General features: G+C 48.1%; 1 protein-coding gene across 1 annotated transcript in view; it reads left to right on the forward strand.

Annotated features, from left to right (window-relative positions):
• The window catches only part of LOC147116835 (uncharacterized), a 146697-nt gene that overhangs the window by 41754 nt on the left and 90718 nt on the right, over positions 1 to 14225 (forward strand). Inside the window, exon 5 of the mRNA XM_085987243.1 lies at positions 9016 to 9138. Within this exon, the coding sequence (XP_085843369.1) occupies positions 9016 to 9138 (123 nt within the window). The remainder of the gene's footprint in view (positions 1 to 9015; positions 9139 to 14225) is intronic.

The raw sequence follows: 14225 nt of genomic DNA on the forward strand, positions 1-14225 counted from the left end.
AAATTCAACCACTATCTGCATGGGCAGAAGTTCACCTTGCTGACTGACCACCAACCACTTGTCTCCATCTTTAATCCTAAGAAGGGCGTTCCAGTAATGACGGCACAACGGTTACAAAGATGGTCCCTGTTTCTAGTGGCGAATCAATATGAAATAGAATATAAAGGCACGAAACAGCATGGAAACGCTGATGGGCTATCGCGCCTGCCACTGCCTACTGTGGAGGAAGCACCAGCAGTGGACCCTATCGAGATATTTTATTCGTCAATAATTGAACGATTGCCAGTAGCGAACGCGGATATAGAGAAGGAGACCCGCAATGATCCGACGCTGTCTCGGGTATATGATTTGACGGTGAGGGGATGGCCAACGCATGGCGACTCACTGTTGCCAGCATTCTCATCCAGAAGAGAACAGCTGTCAATATGCCAGGGGACAGTGATGTGTGGATCCAGAGTGGTGATCCACCCAAGTTAAGGGAGAGAGTGCTAAATGAGCTGCATGAAGGTCATCTGGGGGGAGTGAAAATGAAAAGCCTTGCTAGGGCTTATGTGTGGTGGCCGGGTATCGATCAACAAATCGAAGACCTAACCAAGAGCTGCTCAGGATGCCAGAAGGTCCAAAATGCACCACCACATGCCCCTCTACACCCATGGGATTGGCCCTCCTCTCCATGGCAATGGGTGCATATTGATTTTGCTGGTCCATTCATGGACTCAATGTTCTTAATAGCAGTGATGCTCATTCAAAGTGGCCTGAGGTGATAAAAATGTCCTCAACCACTACAGAGAAAACGATTGCAGTCCTACGGACCATATTTGCCAGAAACGGCTTGCCAGAGCAGATTTGCTCTGATAATGGACCACAGTTTATGTCCGAAGAGTTTCGAAAATTTATGAGAAGGAATGGGGTAAGGCATTACACATCCGCCCCGTATCATCCAGCCACAAATGGATTGGCTGAGAGGTTCGTAGAAACCTTTCAGAAGGCGATAAAGGCCATGTGCGACGATGAAATTCCACTACAGCATAAGGTGGACAATTTCTTATTAGCCTACCGAAACGCGACACATGCAGTTACCAACCAGACCCCGGCCATGATGTTCTTTAACCGAAGGTTGCGATCTCGTCTGGACTTGCTCAGACCAAATGTGCGAAGAAATGTTGAGGATAAACAATTCCAGCACATCAATGAGAAGCCGACGAGGAGCTTCAATGTAGGACAACCAGTCTTGGCCCGTGACTACCGAACAGAGAAATGGCAACCCGGAACATTATGCACACGGCAGGGGCCATTAATGTACACAGTGGATGTCGGGGAGAACATTGTGAGACGCCACGTCGACCAGATCTTAGCGTCACAGGAACGAGTCAACCCCATGTCTTGCGTACCTGGGGATGAACCCGACATACCGGTAGCATCTACCTCCGAACCAGTAGCAGTGGAACCCAATGAACTAACCGATAAAAAGGGGCCAGAATCGCCTTCGCACCAAGAACAAGAACCTCAGGAAAGGCACTATCCCGAAAGGATCAGGAAGCCGCCCCAAAGACTGAATCTATAAATGGACTATTGTTGTTTAATGTACATGTTAAAGTGTTAATTGTTATTTGAACATTATGGGTACTACTAATCTAAAAGGGGAGGAATTGTAGTGTATGTACCTTTAAGAGAGAACTACTTTTACAGCTCCTGTATACTGTAGTACCGGCAGTGACCACACCTGTATATAAGCCTTGAGCATGCCTCTGTACCCCAGTCCTGAGACTACCCTACTCCGGTAAATACCTGTTGATTGTTAAGTTACAGCATCCGTGTGGTTATTGAAAAACATCATACTCTCAGAATCACAGATCTAACAGAGCCCGTGCCGGCTCTCTGCAAGAGCACTTCAGCCAGTCCCACTCCCCCGCCCTTTCCCCGTAGCCCTGCACATTTCTTCCCTTCAGATACTTATCCAACTCCCTTTTCAAAGCTGTGATTGAATCTGCCTCCACCACCCTTTCAGGGAGAACATTCCAGATCATAACACTCGCTGCGTAAAAAAGGTTTTTCCTCCTGTCTCCTTTGGCTCTTCTGCCAATCACCTTAAATCTGTGTCCTCCGGTTCTCGGCCCTTCCGCCAATGGGAACAGTTTCTCTCTATCTACTCTGTCGACACCCCTCATGGATTTGAACACCTCGATCAAATCTCCTCTCAACTTACTGCGGATGCTGGAAATCTGAAATAACAACAGAAAACGCTGGAAAAACTCAGCAGGTCAGGCAACATCCGTGGAGAAAGAAATAGAGTTAACATTTCAGGTCGATGACCTTTCGTCAGAACTGGAAAAAAGCAGGAAATGGAACAGATTTTTAAGCAAGGGTAGGGGCTGGGAAATGGGGGAGGGGATGAAAGAACAAAAGGGAAGGTCTGTGATAGGATAGAAGGCCGGAGAGGTTAAGAGACATTAAGAGATATTCAAGGGAAGAGGAGATGGTAATGGGGCAGGTTAAGAAACAAAGGATGGCTCGAGATGAAGTATAAATTGCGCTGGTAGAATGAAAGACAGCTGCCATGTGGGAGAGAAGAACAGGAGGCACAAACAAAAAGTGTGGATAATAAATATATATATGATAGGGGCCGGGGTTATGATCTGAAATTGTTGAACTCGATGTTGAGTCCGGAAGGCTGTAAAGTGCCTAATCGAAAGATGAGGTGCTGTTCCTCGAGCTTACACTGAGCTTCCGTGGAACAATGCAAGAGGCCGAGGACAGTGAGGTCTGAGTGGGAGTGGGGCGGTGAATTAAAGTGATAGGTGACCGGAAGCTCAGGGTCCCCCTTATGGATTGAATGGAGGTGTTCCCCGCTGCGGTCACCCAATCTGCGTTTGGTCTCCCCAATGTAGAGGAGACCACATCGTGAGCAGTGAATACAATATACTAAATTGCAAGAAGTACAAGTAAATCGCTGTTTCACCTGGAAGGGGTGTTTTGCTGCAGTTATACAGGGCCTTGGTGAGACCACACCTTGAGTACTGTATGCAGTTTTGGTCGCCTTATCTGAGGAAGGATGTTCTTGCCATGGAAGGAGTTCAGCGAAGATTCACCAGGCTGATACCTGGGATGGCAGGAATGACGTCTGAGGAGAGATTGGGTCGATTGGGCTTGTACTCACTGGAGTTTAGAAGAATGAGAGGGGATCTCATTGAAACTTATAAAATTCTGACAGGACTGGACAGACTAGATGCTGGAAGGATGTTCCCGATGGTCGGGGAGTCCAGAACCAGGAGTCACAGTCTAAGGATAAGGGGTAGGCCATTTAGGACAGAAATTAGGAGGAATTTCTTCACCCAGAGAATGGTGGACCTGTGGAATTCTCTACCACAGAAGGCAGTGGAGGCCAATTCATTAAATATATTCAAGAAGGAGTTGGATATATTTCTTAAGGCTAAAGGGATCAAGGGGTATGGGGAGAAGGCAGGGACAGGGTACTGAATTTGGATGATCAGCCATGATTGCATTGAATGGCGGAGCAGGCTCGCGGGGCCGAATGGCCTACTCCTGCTCCTATCTTCTATGTTTGGGGCCCTGGACAATGGGAAGGGGGGAGGTAAAAGGACACGTATTGCATCTATTGTGCTTGCACGGGAAGGTGCCAGGCGAAGGAGAAAGAATGCTGGGCATGATAGAGGAGTGGACTAGGGCGTCGCGGAGGGAGTGGTCCCTACGGAATTCTGAAAGGGGAGGGGAAGATGCGTTTGGTGGTGGGATCACGCTGGAGGTGGCAGAAATGGCGGAGGATGATCCGTTGAATGTGGAGGCTGGTGGGGTGAAAGGTGAGGACAAGGGGAACTCTATCGTGGTTCCAGGAGGGAGGGGCAGGGGTGAGGGCAGAAGTGCGGGAGATAGAACTGACACGGTCAAGGGCCATGTCAACCAGAGTAGAGGGGAATCCTCGGTTGAGGAAAAAGGAAGACATGTTGGTAGCACTGGTGTGGAAGGTGGCATCGTCGGAGCAGATATGGCAGAGACGGAGAAACTGGGAGAATGGAATAGAGTCCTTACAGGAAGCGGGGTGGGAGGAAGTGTTGTCCAGGTAGCTGTGGGAGTCAGTGGGCTTTTAGTGAATGTTAGTCAATAACCTATCCCCAGAGATGGAGAAGGAGAAGTCGAGGAAGGGAAGGGAAGAGTCGGAGATGGACCATGTGAAGGTGAGGGAAGGGTGGAAATTGGAAGCAAAGTGAATGAAATTGTCAAGTTCAGGGCGAGAACAGGAAATGGCACCAATACAGTCATCAATGTACCGGAAAAAGAGGTGAGGGAGGGGACCCGAGTAGGACTGGAACAAAGAGTGTTCCACATATCCCACGAAAAGGCAGGCATAGCTAGGACCCATACAGGTACCCATAGCAACACCTTTAATTTGGAGGAAATGAGTGGAGTCAAAGGAGAAGTTGTTCAATGTGAGAATAAGTTCAGCCAGGCGGAGGAGGGTGGTGGTGGATGGGGACTGGTTGGGCCTCTGTTCAAGGAAGAAGCGGAGCGCCCTCAGGCCATCCTGGTGGGGGATGGAGGTGTAGAGGGATTGTACGTCCATGGTGAAAAGGAAGCGGTTGGGGCCAGGAAACTGGAAACTGTTAAAGTGGCGGAGAGCGTCGGAAGAGTCGCGGATGTAGGTGGGAACAGACTGGACAAGGGGAGAAAAGATAGAGTCGAGATAGGAAGAGATAAGTCCCATGGGGCAAGAACAGGCTGAAACGATGGGTCTACCAGGGCAGTCCTGTTTGTGGATCTTGGGAAGGAGGTAGAAGCGGGCTGTGCGGGGTTGGGGAACTGTGAGGTTGGTGGCCGTGGGGGGAAGATCTCCAGAGGAGATGAGGTCAGTGACAGTCTTGGAAACGGTGGTTTGATGTTCGGTAGTGGGGTCATGGTCCAGGTGGAGGTAGGAGGAGGTGTCGGAGAGTTGGCGTTCAGCTTCCGCTAGGTAGAGTTCGGTTCGCCAAACAACAACAGCACCACCCTTGTCAGCAGGTTTAATGACAATGTCAGGGTTTGATCTGAGAGAATGGAGTGCTGCAAGTTCAGAGGGAGGTAGGTTGGAGTGAGTGAGGGGAGCAGAGAAATGGAGACGGCCGATGTCACGCCGGCAGTTAGCGATGAAATGAATTAGAGAGGGTAAGAGTTCAGAGGGAGGGGTCCAGGTAGAACGAGAATTCTGAAAGCGGGAGAAAGGGTCAGCTGTGCGGGGGGAAGACTCCTGGCCAGAGAAGTGGGCACGGAGACGAAGGCGGTGGAAAAAGAGCTCAGCATCGTGCCGAGCTCGAAATTCATTGAGGTGCGGGCGTAAGGGGATGAAGCTCAGACCTTTGCTGAAGACTGATCGTTCGGGGTCAGAGAGTGGAAGGTCAGACGGGATAGGAAAACGCAGCAGGGGGTGAGATTGGGAGAAGTGGGGTCAGAGGAAAGTGAAGGGGAAGAAGGTTCCGGAGGGGCGTTGGTGTCCAAGAGTTGATGAAGCCTGTGATCCTTGACAGTGAAAAGGAAGAAAAAAAGTTTTTTGTTGATGCCTCGGATGAGTCGAAGGATGAAATGGAACTGTGGACACGGGCAGCTTTGAGAACGAGTGCGTCGGTGCTGCTGAAGAGAGAGGTCGAGAGTGTTCATGTGGCGCCGCATGGCGTTGAGCGTGGATCTCAGGATGCGGCGAGAGCAGTAGTTCAAGTACGATGAATATCTTGGAGATATTTGTAATCCTGGGTGGATCCGAAACATGAAGGGTGGAAGTTTAGTTGGAATCCATGTGGAATAAGTCAGAACCGGAGACAGTTACTGAGGAAAATGATGTGGCTGTGAAACCGAGTCTTGGCAGACACCTGATCAAACACGAGAAGGGAAACTGAAAGCAATGAAGATGAACAAGGTCCTCTCAACCTTCTCTGCTCGAAGGAGAACAACCCCAGCTTCTCCAGTCTATCCACGTAACTGAAGTCCCTCATCCCTGGAATCATTCTCATAAATCTTTTCTGCATTTTCTCCAAGGCCTTCACATCCTTCCTAAAGTGCGGTGCCCAGAATTGGACACAATACTCCAGTTGAGGCCGAACCAGTGTTTTATAAAGGTTCATCATCATTTCCTTGCTTTTGTACTCTATCAGGGAAAAATTCGGTTGCCAAAAGGGAGGCGGGGTGCTACTGGAATTGCTCTCCCTCCCTCTTGGGGTGCTGCCAGTGACTATCGCAGCGCTATTCAATAGGAGAGCTGGGCTGACACAGCGCGGCTGGCACCCCGCGGGGTGGCTGCAGAGGAGGCTGGGGACGGCAAAGGGTCAGGTGGCCAGCAACAAAAATGGCCGCCCGGCACCTCCCCTTTAAATATCGGTGCCCCGGCCACACATACGCCTCCCTAACCCTGTCGGAAATAGTGTCCGGCGGTAAGTCGGGGCGCTACTGAAGCTCGCAGCTGGGGCGCGAGCGGGGCGTTGCGCACGGCGATTACGTCATTGCCGGAGGCGCAGCGCCACGGGGTGCTACTGGTTACCGCCGCCGCTAACCTCCAGCTGAATTTCGCGGGAGGTGTTAGCGGCGCCACGCACGGGCGCTAACGGGAGGTGCAAAGCCATCGAATTTTGCCCCCACATTTCTATGAAGCCCAGGATCCCGTATGCTTTATTAACCGCTTTCTCAACCTGCCCTGCCACCTTCAATGATTTGTGCACATATACCCCCAGGTCTCTGTTCATGCACCCCCTTTAGAATTGTACCCTTTAGTTTATATTTCCTCTCCTTGTTCTTCCAAAATGTATCACTTCACACTTTTCTGCGTTAAATTTCATCTGCCACGTGTCTGCCCATTTCACCTGCCTGTCTATGTCGTCCTGACTTCTATCACTCTCCTCCTCACTGTTTACTTTACTTCCAAGTTTTGTCTCATCTGCAAATTTTGAAATTGTGCCCTGTACACCCATGTCCAAGTCATTAATATATATCAAGAAAAGCAGTGGTCCTAGAACTGACCCCTGGGGAACACCACTGTATACCTTCCTCCAGTCCGAAAACCAACCGTTCACCACTACTCTCTGTTTCCTGTCACTCAGCCAATTCCGTATCCATGTCCACTGTCCCTTTTATTCCATGGGCTTCAACTTTGCTGACAAGCCCATTATGTGGCACTTTGTCAAACGCGTTTTGGAAGTCCATGTTCACTACGTCAACCGCATTACCCTCATCAACCCTCTCTGTTGCTTCATCAAAAAACTCAATCAAGTTAGTTAAACACTATACAGCTGTTCCAGTACAGCTATAACACTGGCATCTATCCAACAATGTGGAAAACTGCCCAGGTATGTCCTGTCCACAAAAAGCAGGTCAAATCCAATCTGGCCAATTACTGCCCAATCAGTCTATTCTCAATCATCAGCAAAGTGATGGCAGGTGTCATCAACAGTGCTATCAAGCAGCACTTACTCACCAATAACCTGCTCACTGATGCCCAGTTTGTGTTCCACCAAGACCACTCGGCTCCAGACCTCATTACAGCCTTGGTCCAAACATGGACAAAAGAGCTGAATTCCAGAGGTCAGGAGAGAGTGACTGCCCTTGACATCAAGGCAGCATTTGACCGAGTGTGACATCAAGGAGCCCTAGTAAAATTGAAGTCAATGGGAATCGGGGGGAAAACGCTCCACTGGCTGCAGTCATACCTAGCACAAAGGAAGATGGGTGTGGTTGTTGGAGGTCAGGCATCACAGCCCCAGGACATCGCTGCAGGAGTTCCTCAGGGCAGTGTCCCAGGCTCAACCATCTTCAGCTGCTTCATCAATGACCTTCCCTCCATCATAAGGTCAGAAATGGGGATATTTGCTGATGACTGCACAGTGTTCAGTGCCATTCGCAACTCCTCAGATAATGAAGCAGTCCATGGCCACATGCAGCAAGACCTGGACGACATTCAGGCTTGGGCTGATAAGTGGCAAATAACATTTGTGCCACACAAGTGCCAGGCAATGACTATCTTCAAAAACCACTGCCCTTGACATTCAATGGCATTACCATCGCCGAATCCCCCACCATCAATATCCTGGGGGTCACCATTGACCAGAAACTTAACTGGACCAGCCACATAAATACTGTGGCAACAAGAGCAGGTCAGAGGCTGGGTATTCTGCAGCGAGTGTCTCACCTCCTGATTCCCCAAAGCCTTTCCACCATCTACAAGGCACAAGTCAGGAGTGTGATGGAATACTCTCCACTTGCCTGGATGAGTGCAGCTCCAACAACACTCAAGAAGCTCGACACCATCCAGGACAAAGCAGCCCGCTTGATTGGCACCCCATCCACCACCTTAAACATTCACCCCCCTCCACCACCGGCGCACTGTGGCTGCAGTGTGTACCATCGACAAGATGCACTGCAGCAACTCGCCAAGGCTTCTTCAGCAGCACCTCCCAAACCCGCGACTTCTTCCACCTAGAAGGACAAGGGCAGCAGGCGCATGGGAACACCACCACCTCCAAGTTCCCCTCCAAGTCACACACCATCCTGACTTAGAAGTATATCGCCGATCCTTCATCGTCGCTGGGTCAAAATCCTGGAACTCCCTCCCTAACAGCACTGTGGGAGTACCTTCACCACACGGACTGCAGCGGTTCAAGGCGGCGGCTCAACTCCACCTTCTCAAGGGCAATTAGGGATGGACAATAAATGCCGGCCTTGCCAGCGACGCCCACATCCCATGAACTAATAAAAAAAAAAAAATTTGCCTTTAACAAATCCGTGCGGGCTTTCCTTAAGTAATCCGCACTTGTCCAAGTGGATATCACCAATCATTACTTCCTGATTTACCATTTTTTCCTACCTTTTCCAATCTTGCTGCCCCGCACGGTGGGATTTTTAATGATACCGGTGCCCACTGCTAACACTCGGCAAAACTGAACCGGCCCAGGCACGAAGGGCCAAATGGCCTCCATGGGTGCTGTCTGATTCTGTGAACCCTTTCTAACACGTTGCTATAATGAATCTCTGTTCATTCTCTAGATGACAATGAGTGTGCCTCCGGCAAGCATGGCTGCGATACCAACGCCAGGTGCGGCAATATCATCGGTTCTTACTTCTGCCAGTGCTACCAGGGTTTCAACGGAGATGGTTACTCCTGTTTCGGTGAGTGGGGCGGGGTCAGACTGTGCAACCCCTCTCCAGTAATGTCACAAGGTTCCATCCCACAGCCTCACACTAACCTGCTCACACTCACCCACACACTCACACTCACCCACGCCTGCTCGCCTGCACACTCATACACCCACTCATTCACTCACTCACTCCTCACGCACTCACTCAAGTTAGAAAAATAGTCAGCAAAATTAGTAGGGAGCAGAAACAAAGGCCAACAGTAAAGAGGGTCAAAGTGCAGAAAAATATTAAACAGACAAAGTTGAGGGCACTTTATCTAAATGCACGTAGCATTCGCAACAAGGTGGATGAATTAATGGCACTAATAGAGTAAATGGGTATGATGTAATTGCCAGCACAGAGACATGGTTGCAGGGTAACCAAAGCTGGAAACTGAATGTTCCAGGGTACTCAACATTTAGGAAGGACAGACAAAAAGGAAAAGGAGGTGGCGTAACGCCGTTAATAAGGGATGAGATCGGTATGGTAGAGATAAAAGATCTTGGCTTGGCAGATCGTGATGTAAAAATGGAATCAGTTTGGGTGGAGCTAAGAAACAGCAAAGGGTGAAAAACATTGGTGGGAGTTATGTATAGGTCGCCAATCAGTAATGGTAATGTAGGGCACAGTATCAATCAAGAAATTATAAGTGCATGTAACAAGGGCAATATGGTAATCATGGGGGACTTTAATCTACATATTGACTGGACAAATCAAATTACCACTAATGGTGTGGAGGACGAATTCTTGGAATGCAGGTGAGATGGTTTCCTGGATCAGTATGTGGAGGAACCAACCAGGGAACAGGCTATTCTGGATCTGTTACTGTGTAATGAGAAAGGGCTAATCAATAACCTTGTGATAAAGGGGCCTTTAGGGACAAGTGACCATAATATGATTGAATTTTACATTAAGCTTGAGAGTGATGTAGTCCAATCTAAAACTAAGGTCTTCAATCTAAACAGAGGAAACTACAAGGGTATGAGGAACAAGTTGGCCATGGTAGATTGGGGGACTACACTAAAAGGTATGAAGGTGGACATACAATGGCTAACATTCAAGGAAATAATGCATAATTTGCAACAAACATATTCCTCTAGGGCATAAAAACCCAAAAGGAAAAGTGATCCAACCATGGCTAACAAAAGAAATTAAAGCTAGTATTGAGTCAAAGGAGGAAGCTTCTAAAGTTGCCAGAAAAAGCAGTCAGCCTGAGGATTGGGATCTTTTTAGAAATCAGCAAAGGGGGACCAGGAAATTGATAAAGAAAGGGAAAATGGAATATGAGCACAAACTAGCAAAAAATATAAAAACAGACTGTAAAAGCTTCTATAGGTATGTGAAAAGGAAAAGACTGGAGAAGGTAAATGTAGGTCCTTTACAGTCAGAGGTGGGAGAATTTATAATGGGGAATGAGAAAATGGTGGAGAAATTAAATAAATACTTTGTTTCTGTCTTCACAGACGAAGACACAAAAAACCTCCCAGAAATACAAGAAAACCAAGGGTGTGACGAGAATGAGGAACTTAAAGAAATTATTAGTAAAAAAACAGTACTCGCAAAATTAATGGGACTAAAAGTCGATAAATCCCAAGGACCGGATGACCTACATCCTAGGGTTTTGAAAGAGGTGGCAATTGGGATAGTGGACGCATTGGTTGTCATCTTTCCAAAATTCTATAGATTCTGGAACGGTTCCTGCAGATTGGAGGATAGCAAATGTAACCCCGCTATTTAAGAAAGGAGGGAGAGAGAAAACAGGGAACTACAGACCTGTTAGCCTCACATCAGTAGTTGGGAAAATGCTGGAATCTATTATAAAGGATGCAATAACTGGGCACTTAGAAACTAATAGTAAGATTGAGCAGAGGCAACATGGATTTATGAAAGGGAAATCCTGTTTGACAAACCTATTGGAGTTCTTTGATGATGTAACTAGTGGAGTAGACAAAGGGGAACCGGTAGATGTGGTGTATCTGGATTTTCAGAAGGTCTTTGATAAGATCCCACACAAGAGGTTGGTGAACACAATTAGGGCACATGGAATTGGGGGTAATATACTAGCATGGATTGAGAATTGGTTAACAGACAGAAAACAAAGAGTAGGGATAAACGGGTCTTTTTCAGGATGGCAGGCTGTGACGAGTGGGGTACCGCAAGGACCGGTGCTTGGGCCCTAGCTATTCACAATCTATATCAATGATTTGGATGAGGGGACTAAATGTAACATTTCCAAATTTGCTGATGATACAAAGCTAGGTGGCAGTGTCAGTTGTGAAGAGGATGTGAAGAGGCTTCAAGGGGATCTCGACAGGCTCAGTGAGTGGGTGAGAACATGGCAGATGGAATATAGTGTGGATAAATGTGAAGTTATCCACTTTGGTAGAAAAAACAGAAAGGCAGAGTATTTCCTAAATGGTGAAAGATTGGGGAATGCAGATGCTCAAAGGGACCTGGGTGTCCTTGTACATGAGTCACTGAAAGTGAATGTGCAGGTGCAGTAAGCCATTAGGAAGGCAAATGGTATGCTGGCCTTCATTACAAGAGGATTTGAGTACAGGAGTAAAGAAGTCTTACTCCAATTATATAGGGCCTTGGTGAGACCACACTGGAGGACTGTGTACAATTTTGGTCTCCTTACCTAAGGAAGGATATACTTGCCATAGAGGGAGTGCAACGAAGGTTCACGAGATTGACTCCTGGGATGGCGGGAATGTCGTATGAGAAGAGATTGAGTAAACTAGGCCTGTATTCTCTTAAATTCAGAAGAATGAGAGGGGATCTCATTGAAGCATACAAAATTATTACAGGGCTTGATAGAGTGGATGCTGGGAGAATGTTTCCCTTGGCTGGGGAGTCTCGAACCAGAGGCCACAGCCTCAGGATAAAGGGTCGGCCATTCAGGGCTCAGATGAGAAGACATTTCTTCACACAGAGGGTGGTGAATCTTTGGAATTCTCTACCCCAGAGGGCTGTGGAGGCTCAGTCATTGGGTATATTCAAAACAGAAGTCGATAGATTTCTGACTAGTAAGGGCATCAAGGGATATGGCGATAGGGCCGGTGAATGGAGTTGAGGCAGAAGATCAGCCATGATCTCATTGAATGGCGGAGCAGGTTCGAAGGGCCAAATGGCCTACTCCTGCTCCTATTTCTTATGTTCTTATGTTAAATATAAAGTTAAGCACCCTATACACTCATTGACTCACCCACCCATTCCTGCACTTATTCACGTGCCCGCCCGCTCGCCCACGCACACACTCACCAACCTGCTCACTCTCACGGACACTATCTCACCGACCTGCGGACAAATGCCCACACACTCGCCAATACACGCCAATGCATACACTCACCCTGCACACACCCACTAGCCAACCCGCTACCAGTAGCCCGCACACAGCCTCACAATAACCATCACAGTTTCATCCTCATACACTCACACCAGAGGGGGCTTTAATCTGTATCTAACCTGTGCTGTACCTGCCCTAGGAGTGTTTGATGGGACAGTGTAGAGGGAGCTTTACCCTATCTAACCCTTGCTGTACCTGCCCTGGGAGTGTTTGATGGGGACAGTGTAGAGGGAGCTTTACTCTGTATCTAACCCGTGCATTACCTGCTCTGGGTGTGTTTGATGGGACAGTGTAGCCCGCTTTACTCTTTATCTAACCCGTGCTGTACCTGCCCTGGGAGTGTTTGATGGGACAGTGTAGAGGGAGCTTTACTCTGTATCTAACCCGTGCTGTACCTGCCATGGGAGTGTTTGATGGGACAGTGTAGAGGGAGCTTTACTCTGTATCTAACCCGTGCTGTACCAGCCCTGGGAGTGTTCGATGAGACAGTGTAGAAGGAGCTTTACTCTGTATCTAACCCGTGCTGTACCTGCTCTGGGAGTGTTTGATGGGACTGTGTAGAGGGAGCTTTACTCTGTATCTAACCTGTGCCGTACCTGCCCTGGGAGTGTTTGATGGGACAGTGTAGAGGGAGCTTTACTCTGTATCTAACCCGTGCTGTACCTGTCAGCTTTAGGTGGAGTGCTCCATTGCGGATGAATTGTCAGACCGAGGTCCTCTCTGCCTGTTGTGGTTATTTCTGATCGCACGGCACTATTGGAAGAGCAGGAGGAAGTTCTCCCAGTGAGCTGGCCAAGATTTAAGACCAGTCATTCCTGTTGTGGGATCTCGCTGTGCCTCAAATAGCTGCCCATTGACTGTACCTTGGGGAAGGGCTCTCACTGTTACTGCCAGATGTGACAAAGTGTTTGGCATAAAAATAAACCGTTTGGCATAAAAATAAACCTAAAAAGGTGGCTCAACCGTGGATAACGAGGGAAATTAGGGACAGCATAAAATCAAAAAAAAGGGCATATCAACTGGCAAAAAAAAGCACCAGACCGGAAGATTGGGGGCAGTACAGGATACAGCAAAAGAGGACAAAGGGATTAATCAGGAAGGGGAAAATAGAATACGAAAGTAAACTTGCAGCAAACATAAAGACAGACTGCAAAAGCTTTTATCGGTATATCAGGAGGAAAAGACTGGTAAAATCCCAAGTCGGTCCCTTGCAGTCCGATTCGGGAGAATATATAATGGAGAATAAGGAAATGGCAGACCAATTAAACTCATACTTTGGTTCTGTATTCACAAAGGAGGACACAAATAACCTCCCAGGAATATCGGCAAACATAGGGACTAATGAGAGGGAGGAGCTGACAGAAATTAGTATCTCTAGGGATATGGTGTTGGGTAAGTTGAGGGGACTGAAGGCCGACAAATCCCCGGGGCCTGATAAACTACATCCTAGGGTACTTAAGGAGGTGGCCCTGGAGATAGCAGATGCTCTAAGGATCATCTTCCGGAACTCCATTGACTCGGGAACAGTACCCGTGGATTGGAGGGTAGCTAATGTTACCCCAATATTTAAAAAGGGGGGTAGAGAGAAAGCAGGGAATTATAGACCAGTAAGCCTTACATCGGTTGTGGGCAAAATGCTAGAGTCCATTATTAAGGATAAAATAGCGGAGCACTTGACAAATGGGGAAAGGATCGGACAGAGTCAACATGGATTTACAAAGGGTAAATC

Source organism: Somniosus microcephalus, chromosome 5, assembly GCF_052327205.1.
Source record: "Somniosus microcephalus isolate GS21.2 chromosome 5, FLI_Smic_1.0, whole genome shotgun sequence".
NCBI classification, from domain to species: Eukaryota; Metazoa; Chordata; class Chondrichthyes; order Squaliformes; family Somniosidae; genus Somniosus; species Somniosus microcephalus.